At 41.3% G+C, this 17,510-nt stretch overlaps 1 protein-coding gene across 1 annotated transcript in view; it reads left to right on the top strand.

The window, feature by feature from the left end:
* Dnah11 (dynein axonemal heavy chain 11) overlaps positions 1–17,510 on the top strand; it is a 316,498-nt gene that overhangs the window by 214,031 nt on the left and 84,957 nt on the right. Inside the window, exons 58-62 of the mRNA XM_036205362.1 lie at positions 3,777–3,890; positions 6,744–6,887; positions 7,535–7,717; positions 9,912–10,013; positions 14,664–14,798. Of these exons, the coding sequence (XP_036061255.1) occupies positions 3,777–3,890; positions 6,744–6,887; positions 7,535–7,717; positions 9,912–10,013; positions 14,664–14,798 (678 nt within the window). The remainder of the gene's footprint in view (positions 1–3,776; positions 3,891–6,743; positions 6,888–7,534; positions 7,718–9,911; positions 10,014–14,663; positions 14,799–17,510) is intronic.

Below are 17,510 nucleotides of genomic sequence, written 5' to 3'. Positions count from 1 at the left end.
ATACAACTAGCGTTCATTATGAAGTCCTAAGCTAAATGTGTTCTTTCTGAATGGACCCCGGCCCTGGCGTTCAGTGTAATGGTTTGCTGTTGGAAACAATAGCCTTTTGGGTTGTGTGGTTGCTGCTTTCTTTGAATTTGAGTTCCTAGCATCCCCCAAATAAATAAAACTTCCACAATCTTCATTCAGCATAAATGGAATGTATTTCCTGTATATGTTTTTCCCCAAAAGATACAGGAGAGGAAACATAGATAGTTAACAAATATTCACATTAAAATTAATAAATACTTTATTATTTGGGGCAAAATATTATAATTAGGGCTATTTAAGTAAAAGCTGGAAATTGCTTGTACTCTCATCACCATGAACCAGTGCCCTTTATGCTACCGTCTTGCATGTCAGCACACCAGAAAACCTAAGGCTTTGGGGGTGATGCCTGCCATTCTTGGACAATCACATACTTTCCCTTACTTTTCTGATGTGCGTCTAGCATACTTTTTCTTGAGTACCCTGAGAGTTGAAAAGTACATTGAAAAAACTTTAGACAATTAAAAACTGTGACTCAGCATTCTTAAAGCAAGTGATAGATTCTTTTGACTCAGCCAATAGGTATATAATTCCTAATTTTGGTAATAGATGTTCCCATTGGGTTTCAGATAAGTGCCAAATGCCTTCTAAAGTATATTATGAAATTAAGCAACCAGGTTTCGTAAGTGGTGGGATTATTAGACCCAAGGGACCTGTTTAGGGTATTACACAGTTGTGTGATGTTCTAGTAATTATAATTACTAGTAGTTATTAACCCACTACCATAGATACATCTTGATATATAACAGAAATTTGAGAAATCCTCCCCCATATTTTTTGCATGTAAATTCCTAAGGTAAAATTACCAGTATAGACGAAGAAAAAAATATTTTTGTCAATTAGAACATAACTGATAGGCTATTTTTGAGGTTTATTAGGCATAGAAAAAGAAATATACTATTTTTATATCCAATATGTACCAAGAAGTTTAAAAAATGCTTATATTTTCATTTTGAAAGTAGTTGTAGTATGTGTGTGTGTGTGTGTGTGTGTGTGTGTGTGTGTGTGTGTGTGTGTGTGTTGGAGTTTATTTCATTGTTTTGGTTGCAGGGGGCTGGGCACTGTTCTAGGATCTTAGAAATATTTGAGTCTTCACATCACTTACGTTGCAATGGGAAAGCAGTGTGTTGGGTTGCTGGGCTAGACTGAGAGGCTGAAGCAGCAGGTTTATTTTTTCAAGTTCTGGATCCAGGTATGGCTGGCTTGGTTCTCCTGAGGACTCTCCTTGGCTTGTCAATGGCTCCTTGCTGGGCCTTTCCTAGGTGAACTCTGATGCCTGGTGGACTTTGATATGTTGAAATGCCTTCCTTCTCTAGGGATACCAGAAAGACTGGATTGGAGCCTATCTTTAAAGAACTCTTTTTTACATTTCCTCTGTGCAAGTCCTGTCTTCAAATGTAACCACATGCTGAGATATGAGGGTGAAGGTGTTGACTAAGGAAATCTGGATGGGTTCACTTCAGCTATTCTCCCCTTTGGACAGAGTCTCATGAATTCCTAGGCTGACCTTGAACTCCCTACATAGCTGAGGATGACCTTGAACTCCTGATCCTCTTGTTTATACTTAAGAGACATCATGCTTGGTTTATGAGGATCAAAGTCAGACTTTCAAGGATGTTAGGCAAATGCTCTGCCAGCCTCAGCTTTTAACATGAAGTTCTAGAGAATCTGTAATCAACACAAAATGCTATGAAATTTTCAAGGGGTGGTTGACTAGTAAGTGATAGAAGGTTTCTGCTATACCTGAGGATGGGGCTTTCTCCAATCCCCTGCCTCAGCACCATGGTAGAGGGAAAACAGGTATGTGAGGTAATACATGCAGGTCATTGCCCTTCTCCAGGTTGAACCTTGCAACCATTCAGCAGAGGAAGTGGCATGCTGCAGCTTACTGAGTCACTAAGATTAATAAACTTTTCAGTATTGTGAGACAAATGGGCCAGAGATACCCCCTCATATACATTCTTATCTGTGATAGTATCCCCTAACACACTGGCAGTGTGTGTTTAGACTCTCCATGGTCCACTTTGGGGCCTGTTCTGGGGATGTGGTTTTGGAGGACTTCTTAGTAAGCATGCAGAGTTTTCTTATTTATGTCAGCAGCGGCTGTGTGTGTTAGCAGGAGATCGCGTATCTACCCTGAACCAATTATGTTCATAAAAGGTACAGTACACAGCAAAATAATGGTTAATCAGGAGAAGGCTAATTACTACTAATAAAGCCGCAGCAGACAACATAATTTGTTGTGAGCCGTGTTTAATTTGATGGTGTGGTTGAACCTGTTCATTCCAAACACTCTGAAGAAATGTACTTTTGTTCCAACTTTATATTTCACAATCTCCCTCACCCCAAGAACTATTCTGCCAGGACTTGATCCTGGTGCCCAGTGCCACAGCTTGAAATGCAAACCTGCTGGGGATAAAAATTCACTCTTACTTGGCATTAAAATTTTGTAGCATTCTTCGAAGGGGGAGATAGAACTCCAGCCTTGCATACTGGGTTAGTTCCGGTTACCAGAACGGCTTCCCATAAGGAGGTGGAGTGGCTTATGTATATAGGGAGGCTGCTGCAGAGCTCTGTCAAGAGGACAGACAACAGGACAGTGGGTGTTGGGATGTTGAGTTAGCTGTGAAACACTTGGGTGTATCAGTGGCTTCTTATTTGGAGAAGCCACTAGTTAATATATATGGAGAGAGAGAGAGAGACAGAGAGGCAGAGAGAGACAGAGACAGAGACAGAGACAGAGAGAGACAGAGACAGAGATGATGTAGATATAAATTCTGTCTGGGGAAGCATGCAACCCATGACCACAGAACAATGGATTTTCTGTTTTAAACAAAAGAACTTCACACTTGTGTGTGTGTGTATGTGTGTGTGTGTGTACATGTGTTTATATGTATACAGATGAATGTGTGCTAGTGTGAACATGCACATGTATTGGAGGCCAGAAGCCATCCTCATATGTCATATCTTAGAAGTCACTGTCTTGATTTTGAAACAGGACCTCTCACTGGCTTCAAGCTCACTGGTTCACTGGCCTATGAATCACAGGGATCGTGTTTCCACCTCCCCAGTGATAGGATTACAAGCACATGCCACCCTGTTTGGCTCTTCTGTGTGGGTTGTGAGGATCAAACTCAGGGCCATATGCTTATGAGCAAGCATTGCACTGAACCATCTCCCTGGCTCTTGCCTATATTTTAAAGCGTGTGGCTGCCAGAGCTGCTAAACTAACAATAGCAATAATTAGACAGAGAATTCTAAAATGCTCGGTAGACAAGCTTCCTGGTCCAGTCTGGATTACCTCTTAATGGAAGGAACAATAAGGCTAGAGTAAATCTAAAAAGGAAAGTAGAAAACAGAAAGATGACTGCTTACTCTTGGTTTTTTGTTTGTCTATTTTTTGTTTTGTTTAATTATTTGTGGCATCTTATAATCAAATGACTAGAAGCCCTTTGGGGGCACTTTGGTATTAAACCTGTTTGATTTTGAGTTTATCATTGCATATTTGCTTTACAAAGCTCTCTGACCATACTGTGGTGATGGGAAATTACTCACCTGTTGAAAATATAGACAAATGTGTTGCCTAAAAATGCATCCAAGTCAGTCCATGCTTTGTGCTGGAGAGCTCTGAGATAATAATGGGGGTGGGGTCAAGGGGCTTTTCCTCTCTAATTATCCTCTCTAATTAGGTGGCCGCCATTCAGACCGAAGTATCCCAGAAGCAGAGAGAGTGTGAGGCTGATTTACTCAAGGCTGAGCCTGCACTGGTGGCTGCTACAGCTGCACTCAATACACTCAACAGGGTAAACTAGCTTCCTGACTGGTGGGATTTTTTAAATAGTCAAAGGTTATAAGAGTTTGAACAATGAGATAGAGTGGATGGCTCATGTAGCCACAAAGCCTTACAAAAGGACACAGCATATCAACATTTAACAAACCTTTGAGGTCATTGATGGTTTTTAGTGGCGGGAAAAGTCACCAAACACAACAGAATCCACTAAAGAGTTTTATTAAGACAAGGAAAAAGGGATAGATGTGATCAGGCCTGCTGAAAGGACACATGTGGGAGAAGGGAGGGGGGGGGGGGGGACATGGGGCCTGCTTTTAAGGGCCACCTGCACATGGGCAGGCCCACCTGGTTACTCCATGTGCATAGATCACGATGACCAGGCGGAAATGACTAAGTGTCCTGCCGGTGCATGTGTGACCATGGGGGCATGGCTGGAATTCCTATCAGTCATCTTTATAGTTCTGATATCACCCATATCATTCTCTAGGTCAGTGTGTCTTAATCCTGTTTTTCTGCTTTAAATATGTAAGTATAAGACATTTCCTCCTTAAACCACAGTGAATCTCAACTGGCAGGGGTCCATGGATGCTGAAATGTCTTTCCTACTGCTTAATTACTTCAGTGTAGAACACTGACTCATTGACAATGTAATTAGAGGTTAAATTATAATGAGAGCAAGGGGAAAATACTCTAGAGCAAGAATTAGTAACATTCGAAATACCTGTTAGTACTTATTGTCCTGCTGCATCCCACAGGGATAGCCCTTAAATATTGGTAGCACTGGGGAGTCAGCACCTTCACCTTCTAGGAAGCAGCCTGATGAGTGGATTCCAGTCTTTCACATCATGTGTGACTTTGAGAACTAGTAATGGGTTCTTTACTTCCTCTCAAATACAAAAAATTGGTAAGACCCCTCATAGTGTCAGTGGTGGAGCAAAGACCCCAAGATCCCCACCATTTCCCCAGCTTTGCCCTAGAGTAAGATCTCATGGAGCATCCTGAGAAGTTATCCGTGTTTTCCATAAGGTGTTTACCATAAGGGAGACTGTGGGCAGGGTTATGTTTAAATCCTGCAGATAATCATGTCTTGACTTCACTGCTTTTCCAAGAAAATCCTCAGTTCCTTTCTGTGTCCTTTGTTTTTTAGAAAATAATTTTGATCAAAAACAAGAACCTTGTTAAGAGTTTTGTAGTATTATCATAAAACTGAAAAGTTAAGAATGTAATTGTGCCTTGAGAGATTATTGCATGCTTATTCTACTGCCCTAAAAGGGTATTGTTAAATATCAGTGAACAAATTGGAAAATGTTCACAGAAAGTATGTAAAACACAATGAGACACCCATGACTCATTTTTTTTAACAGAACAGTCATATACATTGATAGAAATTATAAAATAACCAAAGTAAAAATAGTAGAAAAGTAACTGATTACCTCTGACTAATGGAGTGTTTATTTCTTTCTGTCTTTCCCTAAATTTGCAAATTTTTCCTCAAAATAAATTTACTTTATATGTGTGAGAGAATGCACTAAAGAAATTGCCAACATGACCACTCCATGATTTGGTTAAGATTTTTATTGTAAATATGAGAGCAAGAGAGAACAGTCAGAGCCCAGATCAGGGAGAGAAAGACATAGACTGAATGTCCCCTATAAAGTGAACAGGACCAGGGCTCTCTGAGAGAGAGAACAACCAGAGATTGAGAACAGAGAAAGCATAGAGAGCTGGCAGCAGGAGTAGGGGAAAACCAGCCTTTAGAAAAAGAACAAAACAGGTATCTGAGAGGAGAGAAGCCTGGGGAGGCTAGAAGCCAGCAGGCTATCGTGGAGGCTTTGAGATGCTTAACCAGTACTTGTGATACTGAGGGAGCCCGGAGTCTGGCATGGGCTTTGATATGCAACCTCAGTAAGCCATATATCCCTTCTGCCAGAGGCGAGGGAAATGACTCCTGTTGGCAGATGGGAACTGTTTTATAAGTTCTAAGGAATGCTTGCTTTTATCTAACTGCCAGAAATTTTCCTAGTCCAGTTTGAGTTCATTTCTAGATTTTTGGATACCCTGAAACCCAACACTCATTAATCGAACAAAAAGCCAGTATCACCTGCAGTGTAGAACTGGGGTGTGTCTGAGTGATGAAAAACTCTAGTTAACAGATCACAACACTCATTGCACTCTGCCCTGGCTTTAACGCCCATTCTATTCTTTGTATAAATAGATGGTTTTGAGTAAAGGAGCAGAATCGCATTTGGTTTTGCTTTTAAATCATACATTATGAAACTACATGTACTTATAATAAGTACCAATTCCTGCCCCAGAGTATCTCCCCTCCCTCTTACTATAATTTATCCACCAAATCCATTGTCAATAAGTCAGGGTTATGCACTGAGGGGATTAAGCAATAGGAAAGATATTTCGGCATCCATGGACCACGCCCAGTGGAGATTCACTGTGGTTTAAGGAAGTGATGTCTTATACTTACACATTTAAAGCAGAAAAACAGAATTAAGACACACTGACCTTGAGAATGATATTTACGGGGAGAGCCTGGTTAAAATACAAGTACATTACAGAGTGGGATAGAATCCATATATCCTATGCATGTACAAAATCTCCTGGCTTCTGTACTGGGGCTCAGCAGGACTGTTCTTTTATTTTATTTTTTCTTTTCTTGGAAGCAACAAAATTTCCGAGATGTTTCCAGAATTATCAGAGAAGAGCCCAGGCAGAACCAGGACCCTACAATCCCAAGTTAGATATCCCAGCCTGCAAGAAAATGTCATGAAGTGGAGGGTGGAACACCAGCCTGGACACTGAGTGCCTCCCAGAGCCCCTCATCTTGAGTGTCTGTATTACTGCTTTGTTTCAGGTGAACCTCACGGAGCTGAAAGCCTTCCCCAACCCCCCAAATGCTGTTACCAATGTAACTGCTGCTGTGATGGTCCTTCTGGCCCCCCGTGGCAGAGTGCCAAAAGACCGAAGTTGGAAAGCAGCTAGAGTCTTCATGGGAAAGGTAACATAGGCCAAAGTGGAAGAAAGAAAATCTCAGTGACTTCCATAGCATTCTCATTACTACAGATGTGCTGTACAGCAAAAGATGTCTAAGTCATTTTAAGTCAAAAGACACCATCTCCATAGCTGGTCAATGTCAGCAGCCACTGTTCCTTAGACTGTAACCTAGCTTTTACTGGCCAAGTTGGAGGTTAGCATGGGGTCGTGGCATACCTAAGTCAATGCCAGCAGCAGGTGGAAGGTTGCTAATTATTTGCAAAATTATGAAAGCAGCTAAGTGTAGGAGGGAGAAAATTACATGGATGTCTTAGGCTGGAAAAAAATGTTACTAATGTACAAGAAGGTGAAGCGGAGGGGCATTGGGGTATATGTTTTTGCTTTTTCTTTCCTGTCTTTCTTTTCTTCAAACCGTGAGCACCTCCTGCGCTGGCACAGAATATTTTACCCTGGGAAGAAGAGGTTTTAAAAGTGTCCATTGCTAATTCTAACTTCCACTGTAAAGACTGAAAAAGCCAAGCAGTGGGATAAATGCAGCTTGCCAATTGTGCCTTTGTAATGCGGGTCCTAAAAGCCGATTTTAACTTTTGATCTTGGAATTTTCTCTGCAGCCAGAGCAGGCTCATTGCAGTAAGTCCTTTTGCTTTACAGGTTGATGATTTCCTACAAGCGTTAATTAACTACGACAAAGAGCACATTCCAGAGAACTGTCTAAAAGTAGTGAATGAACAGTATTTGAAAGACCCAGAGTTTAATCCAAACCTGATTCGGACCAAATCTTTTGCAGCAGCTGGTCTCTGTGCCTGGGTCATCAACATCATTAAATTTTATGAGGTATCGGTCTTTATCCGATGGTTTCAGGTGCTGCCCACCAAAGGCTGTGAAGATTCATTCCTGAAGCTGTTTCTCTCTTTTGACCATTGCATCTACATACACAATGTATTGTGGTCTATTCAACCCCCATCACCCTCCCTTTTCTCTTCCCACTCCTCTTGATCTCCTTCCCTTCTCAGCTAGTTCCCCTCTTTCATGTCTTCAGAAAAAAAAAAAAAATTGACTCACTGAGTTTAAATGGGGCTTGTTTGCATGAACACAAGTTTGGAGAGACTATTTACTAAAGCATGGGCGACTTAACCCGTTGTTTCATTGCTGAAGAAAGTGGCACCCCTCATCTGGCCATCATTAACTCTCAATAGCTTGTCTAGGAGGGGTGGAGCCTCAAGACCCACCCCTCCATCCACGGGAGAATGGTGAATGGCCCAATCCTGTGCCTGTCTCCTACAGAAACCACAACTGCTCGGGAGTTCCCGAGGGCCAAGACCATGTCCTATCAGAAGACAGCGTTTCATAGCATCCCTCCCATCTCTAGCCTTTGCATCCCTTCTTTAGTGTTCCCTAGGCCTCGGAGGGATAAAATAGATGTCTTGTTTATAGGCAGTCACTTATTCTCAGCACTTTGGCCATTTATGAACCTCTGCCATCACCATTTCCCAATAAGCAGAAGTTTCTGCGGTCTAGGCTGAGCAGTACTAGTTCATGGACATAAACAAGACTATTTAGAAGATAGTTTAGCCATCTGTCCATAGCAAAACAACAGTGGTAGTGTCTTTCCCTCTAGTCCTGGAACCTCCCTAGCCATAGGATTTTACCCAAATTTACTGTCCCAGCACATGTTCCCTCCTGTAGAGTGGGCCTTATGTCCACTCAGAAAGTAATAATGGCTTCCTCCTGAGTCATGACACTGACTTCCCAGTGGGCATCTCTTGCATGTAAAGTTATTTATGACTTAGTTTTTGGAAGAAAGGCATATAATCCTAAGAATGAGATATAGTATGTCAGAATTAAAATAATTCTAAACAGGAAGATGCTATGTTGGAGAACATCACTTTTGTAGGGAAGGGTGGCTAGCTAGTTTCAACACTTTAAATCACTTTTTTTAAGTGACAACTGGTTTACATATATTAAAATAATCATTTTATGTTGACCTGAAAAATCTGCAAGTCTGAATTCATACTGAATTAAATGAAGCCCTACTGTTGAGGTAAACATTTTATTAACATCTATATTATTGATACAGTGAGATGAAAAATAACTTTTTTGGTGTTTAAATGACATTAATTTTGCCTTTTGTACTTTGGGAACATGTAAAAATTCATTTAGTCATTTATTTATCCAATATTTATCACCTGCCAATCATGTCTCCACAATACAAGATACTAAAAAGGAACTGTGTGTGACCTGGACTCTGAAAAGCTGATTCATTTTGTTGTGGAAAGTTGCATGTCATATTCAGATTCCAAATTACAGAGTAAAAGCTGATCATACAGTCATTCCCCAAATTATCATCATAAAATCTGGTTGTATCTTCCATAGTGTGGTGCCTGTGGAAGTGGGCCTCGATTGCTGTTTGTATCCCCTCATGGAAACTTTCACAGAGTTTAGATGGATCATGGTAGCTTTATGGCCTCTTTCAACAGTCCAGTGCCTGAGTGCTGAGTTCAGTTGTTCCCAGGGTGGGCAGATGATGTAGAGCTGCATTGTGCTGTTTCTCTATAGACTAGGAAACAGCATTTGATCACCTGGCTCTCCAGCCACCCATTAAAACAATATACTTGATGTAGTCAGGAGCTCAAAACAGAAAGTGAAGTGTGTGGTTAGTAAGGTGTGGAGTGGCTGTTCGTGCTTTCATTCAGAGAATATCTCCACCCTCAGCTCTCTACCTACTGGGTGAGACCTCACCACTGCTTAGATAGCTCCAGTAGAGGTTAATCAATATAGGACATACTGATTTTAGTGTATTGATAGTATTTGACTTATATAACATTTAATGCAAGTACTTATCTCTCTAAAGTCTAGAATAAACAAGTGATGGAGAAGCAGAGAGACTGGAAGGCTGAGGCAGTGAATGGCAAAGAAACAAAGAGCTCACTGCTCTCCGTCCTGGAGATGTCCTGTGGAGTGTGGGATGGGAGGGTTTCTGTTCTCTGCATCTGCATTGCCTCTGAATGAGCCCCTTGTGGATTTTCAGGTTTACTGCGATGTGGAGCCAAAACGCCAGGCATTGGCCCAAACAAACTTAGATCTGGCTGCAGCTACTGAAAAGCTAGAGGCTATAAGGAAGAAGCTTGTGGTAAGTGTCACTTAGAAAACTGGCATTCCCATGAGGATGTGGTGGTATTGTGTTCCCCAAAATATTGTGTACCCTAATAAACTTATGGGGGGGGGGTCCAGAGACAAAACAGCCACAATATTAAACATGGATGATAGGCAGTGGTAGCACACGCCTTTAATCCTAGCATTCCAGAGTCAGAAATACCTCTGTTCAAGGATACAGCCAAGCATGGTGACTCACGCCTTTAATCCCAGGGAGTGACGGCAGAAAGAGCAAGATATATAAAGCGTGAAGACCAGAAACTAGAAGCATTTGGCTGGTTAAGCTTTTAGGCTTTTGACCAACAGTTCAGCTGAGATCCATTCTGGATGAGGACTCAGAGGCTTCCAGTCTGAGGAAATAGAATCAGCTGAGGAACTGGCGAGGTGAGGAAGCTGTGGCTTGTTCTGCTTCTCTGATCTTCCAGCATTCACCCCAATACCTGCCTCAGGTTTGAGTTTATTAATACGACCTGTTAAGATTCTTGCTACGTGAGGAGGTTCCTGTATCGGCCTTAGGACCCCACCTGTACACATTGCCACACCTGCACTTTAGCAAACAGAAAAGAACTTGGTCTTTCATGAGTACATTTACTGACAAACTAACCCTGTAGATATTTCTGTTCTCTGTGTGCTGGACTCACACAAGCATCATTTGTTTCTGTATTTTAATAGGTCTCCCAGTCTAGTAGAAGGAACAAAGAAACTGAAATCAAGTCCCTAGAGCCAGATTTACTGGGCTGGGCCCATTGTTTGCAATTCCACCTACACAAGTTGATTAACGTCTGTTGACATAGGTTTTCTCGACTGTGACTGGGCACAAACTAAGAACCCCTTAATCAAAATCCAAATGCTTCAAGGTCCAACACAGTTTTGGTGCCTTCACGATGACTCAAGTGGAGCATTTTGGATATCCAATGTTTTAAATTAGCAATGTTTAACCTCTAAAGTCTATATAAGTATTCAAATACCTGAGATGCCCCAAATCTTATAGGGACTCTCAACCTGTATAATAATAGCATCTTGTTAAGTAGATTGCAATGCTTAAGGGCATAATTTATATTAATTTAAACTAAGAATTTAGCATGGTGTCAAGTTTACACACTCAACGCTTGGGGAACATCTATAGCTATAAATATCATCACCATTACTAGTTTTATAAGCATGCCCACCACTCCTGTGGCGTGACATTCTAAGCATATCCAAATGCAACTATGGTGCCAAGTACTATGAGCCAAGGAAATTAGAGACCTGGTTAGTGAAGGTGTACTTGACGTGCCCTTTGAAAGCTGCTTAGGAGTCACAGTGATGAGGACAGGAAAGGCGTTCCTGCAGAGATGAAGGAACAGGGACAGAGGCAGTGGGACTCTTGAAGAATCACAATAGGCAAGGGCACCAAGAGGGACGCTGCTGGGAACACTGACAGCAGCAAAGGTTGAAGGCAGGGAAGGATGAAAGGCATTTACAAAGATGAGCAAAGGCCTTTCATGCTACAGAAGTTCAATTTTATCTGACTGCTAAAGAGCTAGATCTGCCTGGGGAAAAATTGACTAGGTTAATGACACCATCAACAACTGAGAGGATGCTGGAAGGAAAGATGTCTAAAGGCAGAAAGACAAGTTCAAAGGCAACCAGAGGGTTTGGTGGGCACCTCAGCTGGGGCAGGAATGGTTGTGACAGGGGGTCAAGGTGGAATCACGGCTAGTTGACAGATGCGGAGAGCAGGAGGAGGAAGAAATGTGGACATAGAGAGGGTGAGGTGGGTGGCAGGGTAGCAAAGAGATGCTCCACCCAACTGACAGCTCACAGAGGCCTTCCAGCCTACAGTTTCTCATCTGTCATTTGTGATGAAAACAGCAGCCTCTCAATGAGGATGTAAGTGAGTGTTGGTGTGACCTGGTACCCATCTGCCTTCTGTGACGAGAGCCAGCCTCCTTTATCTATAAGGAATTCTCCCTCCTCACGTTGTTATGCTCATTCAACTGGAATAACTTTCTATCCAAGGCCTAGATAGATTGTCCTTCTACCTGTTTATCTATCATCTATCTAACCTATCATCTATCTACCTATCATCTATCTATCTATCTATCTATCTATTATCTACCTACCTACCTACCTATTTGTCTGTCTTTGGGGAGTACACACACACACACACACACACACACACACACACACACGTGCACACATGCCTTCGCACACACATATATGGAGGTCAGAGGATAATCCCAGGTGTCAGTCCTCACCTTTTATGTTGTTGTTTGTTCTCATTTGCTGCTGCATGTATGGCCCACCAGCTTCCAGAGAGTCCAATCGCTGCCTCTCATCTTGATGAGGGAGTGGTGGGATTGCAAATGCATGCTGTTGTGCTGGACTTGACCTGGTTCTGGGGATCTGGACTCAGGTCCTCACACTTACACAGCAAGCATGTTAACTACTGAGTTTTCTCCCAGCTATCTATCATGTATCCTAAACAGGGCTTAAGGGTGACCATAAAGGAAACTTCAACTGAGGCTTTTTAGGGCAGTGTCTCTCAGTGTGTTCCCAGGCCAGTAGTAGCATGTGTCACTGGGAACTAGTTTAGAAGTACAGATTCTCTAACCCATGTTCAGACAGAGTCAGAAATCTGGTAGTCAACCCCAGCAATCATTAAGTTCAATTCCAGGAGTCAATAAATTTAACAGGAAGTGCCATGAGTCTTAAGTTCATATGTCTGATGCTACAGCTTACATAGGCTCCAGCATTTTATAAAGCTAAACTTTTTGTTGGTGTTTTTTTGAGGTGGGGTCTCACTATGTATTTGTTAATGATGCAGTTATTTCATGACTTACATTACTATTGCAACACAAAACATACATGAGTGAATGAGGTCAAATTTATAAGAGTTAGAGACAGCTGTGATCTATAGGATAAACATTTAGGATATTGTTCGGATAAAAATTTAGCTTCCAGGACTTGGGAGGCAGAAGCAGGCAGATCTTAGTGAGTTCAAGGCCAGTCTGATTTTCAGAGTGAGTTCCAGGACAACCAGAGCTACATAGTATTTTTCGAATCTTAAAAGATCTTATAATAAATAACCCTGAGCCAGATACTGGGTAAAAGCTGAAAGATCAGAGAAGCAGAACAAGCCACAGCCAACTTCACCTGGCCAACTCCTCAGCTAATCCTGTTTCCACGAATCCTCAGGCTGAAAGCCTCTGAGTCCTTACCCAAAAGGCCTCAGTCAAAAAGAGCCTTTTGTTCCTATCTCCTCACGCCTTAAATGCCTTTCTCCACCCAGACATTGCTTTCTGGGATTATAGATGTGTGTGCTTCCCAAGCAAAGGCATGAAGTCTCAAGTGCTGGGATTAAAGGTGTGTGTTACCACTGACCTCTGTATCTAATGTAGTGGCTGGCTCTGTTCTCTGATCCTCAGGCAAGCTTTCTTAGGGTACATAATATATCACCACAACATAGTGAGATCTTATCCCAAAGAATAGTAAATAAATAAGGGTCTGGAAAGATTGCTCAGAAGGTAAGAGCTGTTCTTGAAGAAGTTGTTCTTCCAGAGGACCTGAGTTCAGTTCCTAGTATCTACCCTTAAGCAGCTCACAACCATCTGTAAGTCCACCTCCAGGGATCCACATTTCTTTTTGGCTTATCAAGACATCTTAGAGCCTTGCGTGTATTTACAAAAGTAGTGTTATAAATCTTAGGTCCCTTAGAACTTACAAGTAGCAAGATGGCTACAGTGAGGTACCTCATAGCCATCTGACATCTTAGTTGACACTTTTTGGTTTATGACATTTAAAAGAGTTTACATATAGTCAAAAAGTTGGGCCTCAAGAGTCTCAAGAGATGAGAAAGCTCCCAGAATGTGTCTTAGAAACCCTCAAGAACAGACAGTGGCTCATCTTGCTTCTCCTTACATGAGCCTTTGATCCTGTCACTCTTTAATTTGCTTTTCTGTTTCTGTGGCTGAAGATAGTCTTTCTCTAAATGAACCCCCCCTCCACATTGACACATTCAAGTTTTTTAATAAGATGACAGATTATGTCTGAGTCTTAAAACCCAAATCTGAAGAAAATCCAAGTTGAGTCAGATGGATGATGTATGAAAAGGTGCAGTAGCTGATGTCTTCCTTCATTGTCTCAGTTCTGGATGAAATGAATAGAGAGTCGATAGGTGGGAAAACATAAGTAAACCTCCACAACTGGTACATCTACCAACAAGGGGCAGGGAGAGGGCTATTGAGAGATCAAACCCTGTCTGTGCTACACAGTCAGATAGTCTCTGATCTAAACTAATAAGTAATATAGCTACTACCAAAGGATTGGGACTTATGCACCCAAACAAAAGGGTTGGTACTCACAGTGTACTTGAGTCTTAGGGAATGCCACTCAATTCAGTACCTCTATGCACTCCATCCAAGAGAGAGGAAGTGGGAAAGCCATATAGCAAGCTACTAGACAGTGTAGGGTGACTCTGATGCATTGGTCATCATCATAGCCTCCTTTGTCCCCTAAAAGATATGTGGTAAAATAACAATAGAGAGGAAGGGGACTCATTTCATGTCAACAGATGTCTTCCAGTGGCTGTAATATTCATCTTAACTGAAAACACCTCTGAAGTTAATTTTGACTCCATTTTTAGGATCTGGATCAGAATCTGAGCAGGCTTACAGCTTCATTTGAAAAGGCAACAGCTGAGAAGGTCCGGTGTCAGGAAGAGGTGAATCAAACCAATAAGACAATTGACCTGGCCAACAGACTTGTGAGCGAACTTGAGGCAAGTTATCTTTTCTTAAAAATTCTCACTGAAATATTCAGGCTGGCAGCTTTGGATTTTATGATCATTTGTTGTGAATGACTAAGCATAGAATTTATAGTACTAGAGAATATTTGATTGTTACTCAGACTAAAAGATCCAAATTACCAGAAGATGTCAATAACCATAAACCCAGGCATGGAGGTGTATGCCTATAATCTTAGCATTTGGGTCTTGGCAGTGGAGAACCAGGAGTTTAAGGCTACCTCCAGCTATAAAGCAAATTCAAAGTTAGGGTGGCTAACACAGGACTCTGACTTAAGTGAAGCAAACAATGATCAATCGGTTGGTTTTTTTTTTTTTTTTTAAAGATTTTATTTAATTTTTTTTATTTTATGTGCATTGGTGTTCTATCTGCATTCATGTCTGTGTGAGGGTGTTGGATTCCCTGGAACTGTAGTTACAGACAGTTGTAAACTGCCATGTGGTTGCTAGGAATTGAACCCAGGTCCACTGGAAAAGCAGCCAGTGCTCTTAACTGCTTAGCCAGCTCTCTAGCCCTGAGTTTTGTTTTTAATATGTAGCTAGTAAACTCAGTGTGACATCTGCAGAGTCTCCAGTCAGAAAAGACAGACATTGATATCTGCACTTTCACTATTTACTAAGTTCTCTCCCACCAAAATGAAAGAAAGATCTGTGACAGAATTAGAACCAGACAGCAACCAGCTCCATATCTTCTTTCATGATTCATGTCCATTATCTGGAAAATGCAAGATGGAACTCCACAGCTTCAGGATGGCTCTTCTAACGCTAGAGAAGTTCACTGGGATGTGTAGACTTTGTTTCTGGTTAACTCCAGTACATGTTTTTTATTTGCAAGACCTTTATAATGAAGTTTTAATTAAAAAGACACCAACTTTGTCAGGTTTAGCTGTTTTGTAGACACTTCGAGATGATGAAGTATGTTGGCTAGTAGGTTATCTACTCATTTTTTTTCTTCCTTCTCTCTTCTCTCTCTTTGTCTGTTTTCCCTAAGATAGAATATAGAACTCAGGACAGCTGCTAGGCAGTTTGCCATTGACTTCCACTAGCAAACTATACTTTTATGTCAAGCTTAACTTGTTATGTTTGTGATGTTCATTCTTTTTATGAGTGACTGGCACTAACATGGATGGCTTCCTATCAGATAAAACTCTTCAAGGAGTTCTCATTAACTCCTCCTTGTATGAACATGCACAGTTGAAGAATATGACCTCTGATGTGAATAAATTGCTGGTACCAAATTTTATTTGCTCTGTCATGCCACAGTAAATGATTTCAAGCAAGTCTTTGAAGCACTTCGACTTTGTTTTCTTGTCTCTTAAATGTGAATTTGGATAATATATAAAATATAGTTACAATATTCCAAATTAGAAAGAACTCAAATTCCATCAGAAGATGAACAAAAATATAATGTATGCATGCAATGCTGTAACATGGATAAATTTTGAGAATACCTTGCTAACAAACAAACAAAGACTCAGGTATATGAAATTCCTAAAGGAGGTAGACTTGTGAAGACAGAAAGTGGTTGTTAAGGGCAGAACATATTGCTGGTGCTTAGAGAATTATTTCTGATGGACATGATTGGGGGGTTATGGAGGGGAGAGGGGGAAGAAAAAAGTGTAAAATTACAGTGGGGAAGGTTATACAAGTGTACAAATACACTAAAAACTCAATTGTGTACTTTAAAAAGTTAAACTTCATGGTGTAAGAATCATATCTCAAGGATGCTATTTAAGCGTAAGGTACATTAGGTGCTTGGATAGTATGATATCAATATTAGTATATGAATGCTTAAAAGTATCCAAACTGAAAACACGTAACTAAGAATCATATGGCCGTGTTACTAGAAATGCATTTGGCTGAAATGTATATAGCAATAGCATTGGGATGCACTTAGGTGGAGTTGATGGAAAACGTGGTGTATACTGTCTTAAACATTGTTTTAAATTACTAAGGGTAGATAATGCTAAGTGTTCACTGAGGCAATTAATAATGAAGTACCCCTTCTCTCTTGCCATACTTCTCCATGCTTGGCACATGGGCAATGACCCTCATGTTTTTTGCCTCCTGCCCCAAGATGACTGCTACAGCCTATGGCCTATTGCCCCAAACACTTCCCATTTTGTCCAAGATAGGCACTACAATTTCAGATTCCTCCATAGAGAAGGAGGCACATAGGCATCTTGGATTTTCTCTTTTTCTAAAACATCTGACTTTCCTGGAAGGTAGTCTAGCAGACTCCCACTTAAATGTCTTTACAGAGCTAGATTGACCACTCCTACCTGCAAAACAGGCTGGAAAGCTGGGAAATGGGGTAATTATTGGCTCACCCAGCCACAGTTTGTATGGTAAGAGGTTGGACCCTTGACATCTATTCAAAATCAGGTTCTCTTAGCATGAAAAGAGAGATGTGAGTGAGGGGAAGGACATAGTGGCCTGATTTCTTATGACTGTTAGGCTGGCTGCTCTGCCTCCCCCCACTCCACTACACACACACACACACACACACACACACACACTCAATTTTGAGTGTGTCTAACTCTGTAGCTGAAGCTATCTTGAAACTTACAGTGTAACTGAGACTGGCTTCTCCTGCATTAGCTTCCTAAGTTCTGATATTACATGCACGAGCCGCCACACCAGGTTTGCACTGGTTTCTAACATCCAATTCCAATTTGTTGCCACTCT

This window comes from Onychomys torridus, chromosome 14 (assembly GCF_903995425.1).
Source record: "Onychomys torridus chromosome 14, mOncTor1.1, whole genome shotgun sequence".
In the NCBI taxonomy this organism is placed as follows: domain Eukaryota; kingdom Metazoa; phylum Chordata; class Mammalia; order Rodentia; family Cricetidae; genus Onychomys; species Onychomys torridus.
The sequence above is the reverse complement of the archived record's forward strand: the minus strand, read 5'-3'. Positions and strand labels throughout refer to the sequence as shown.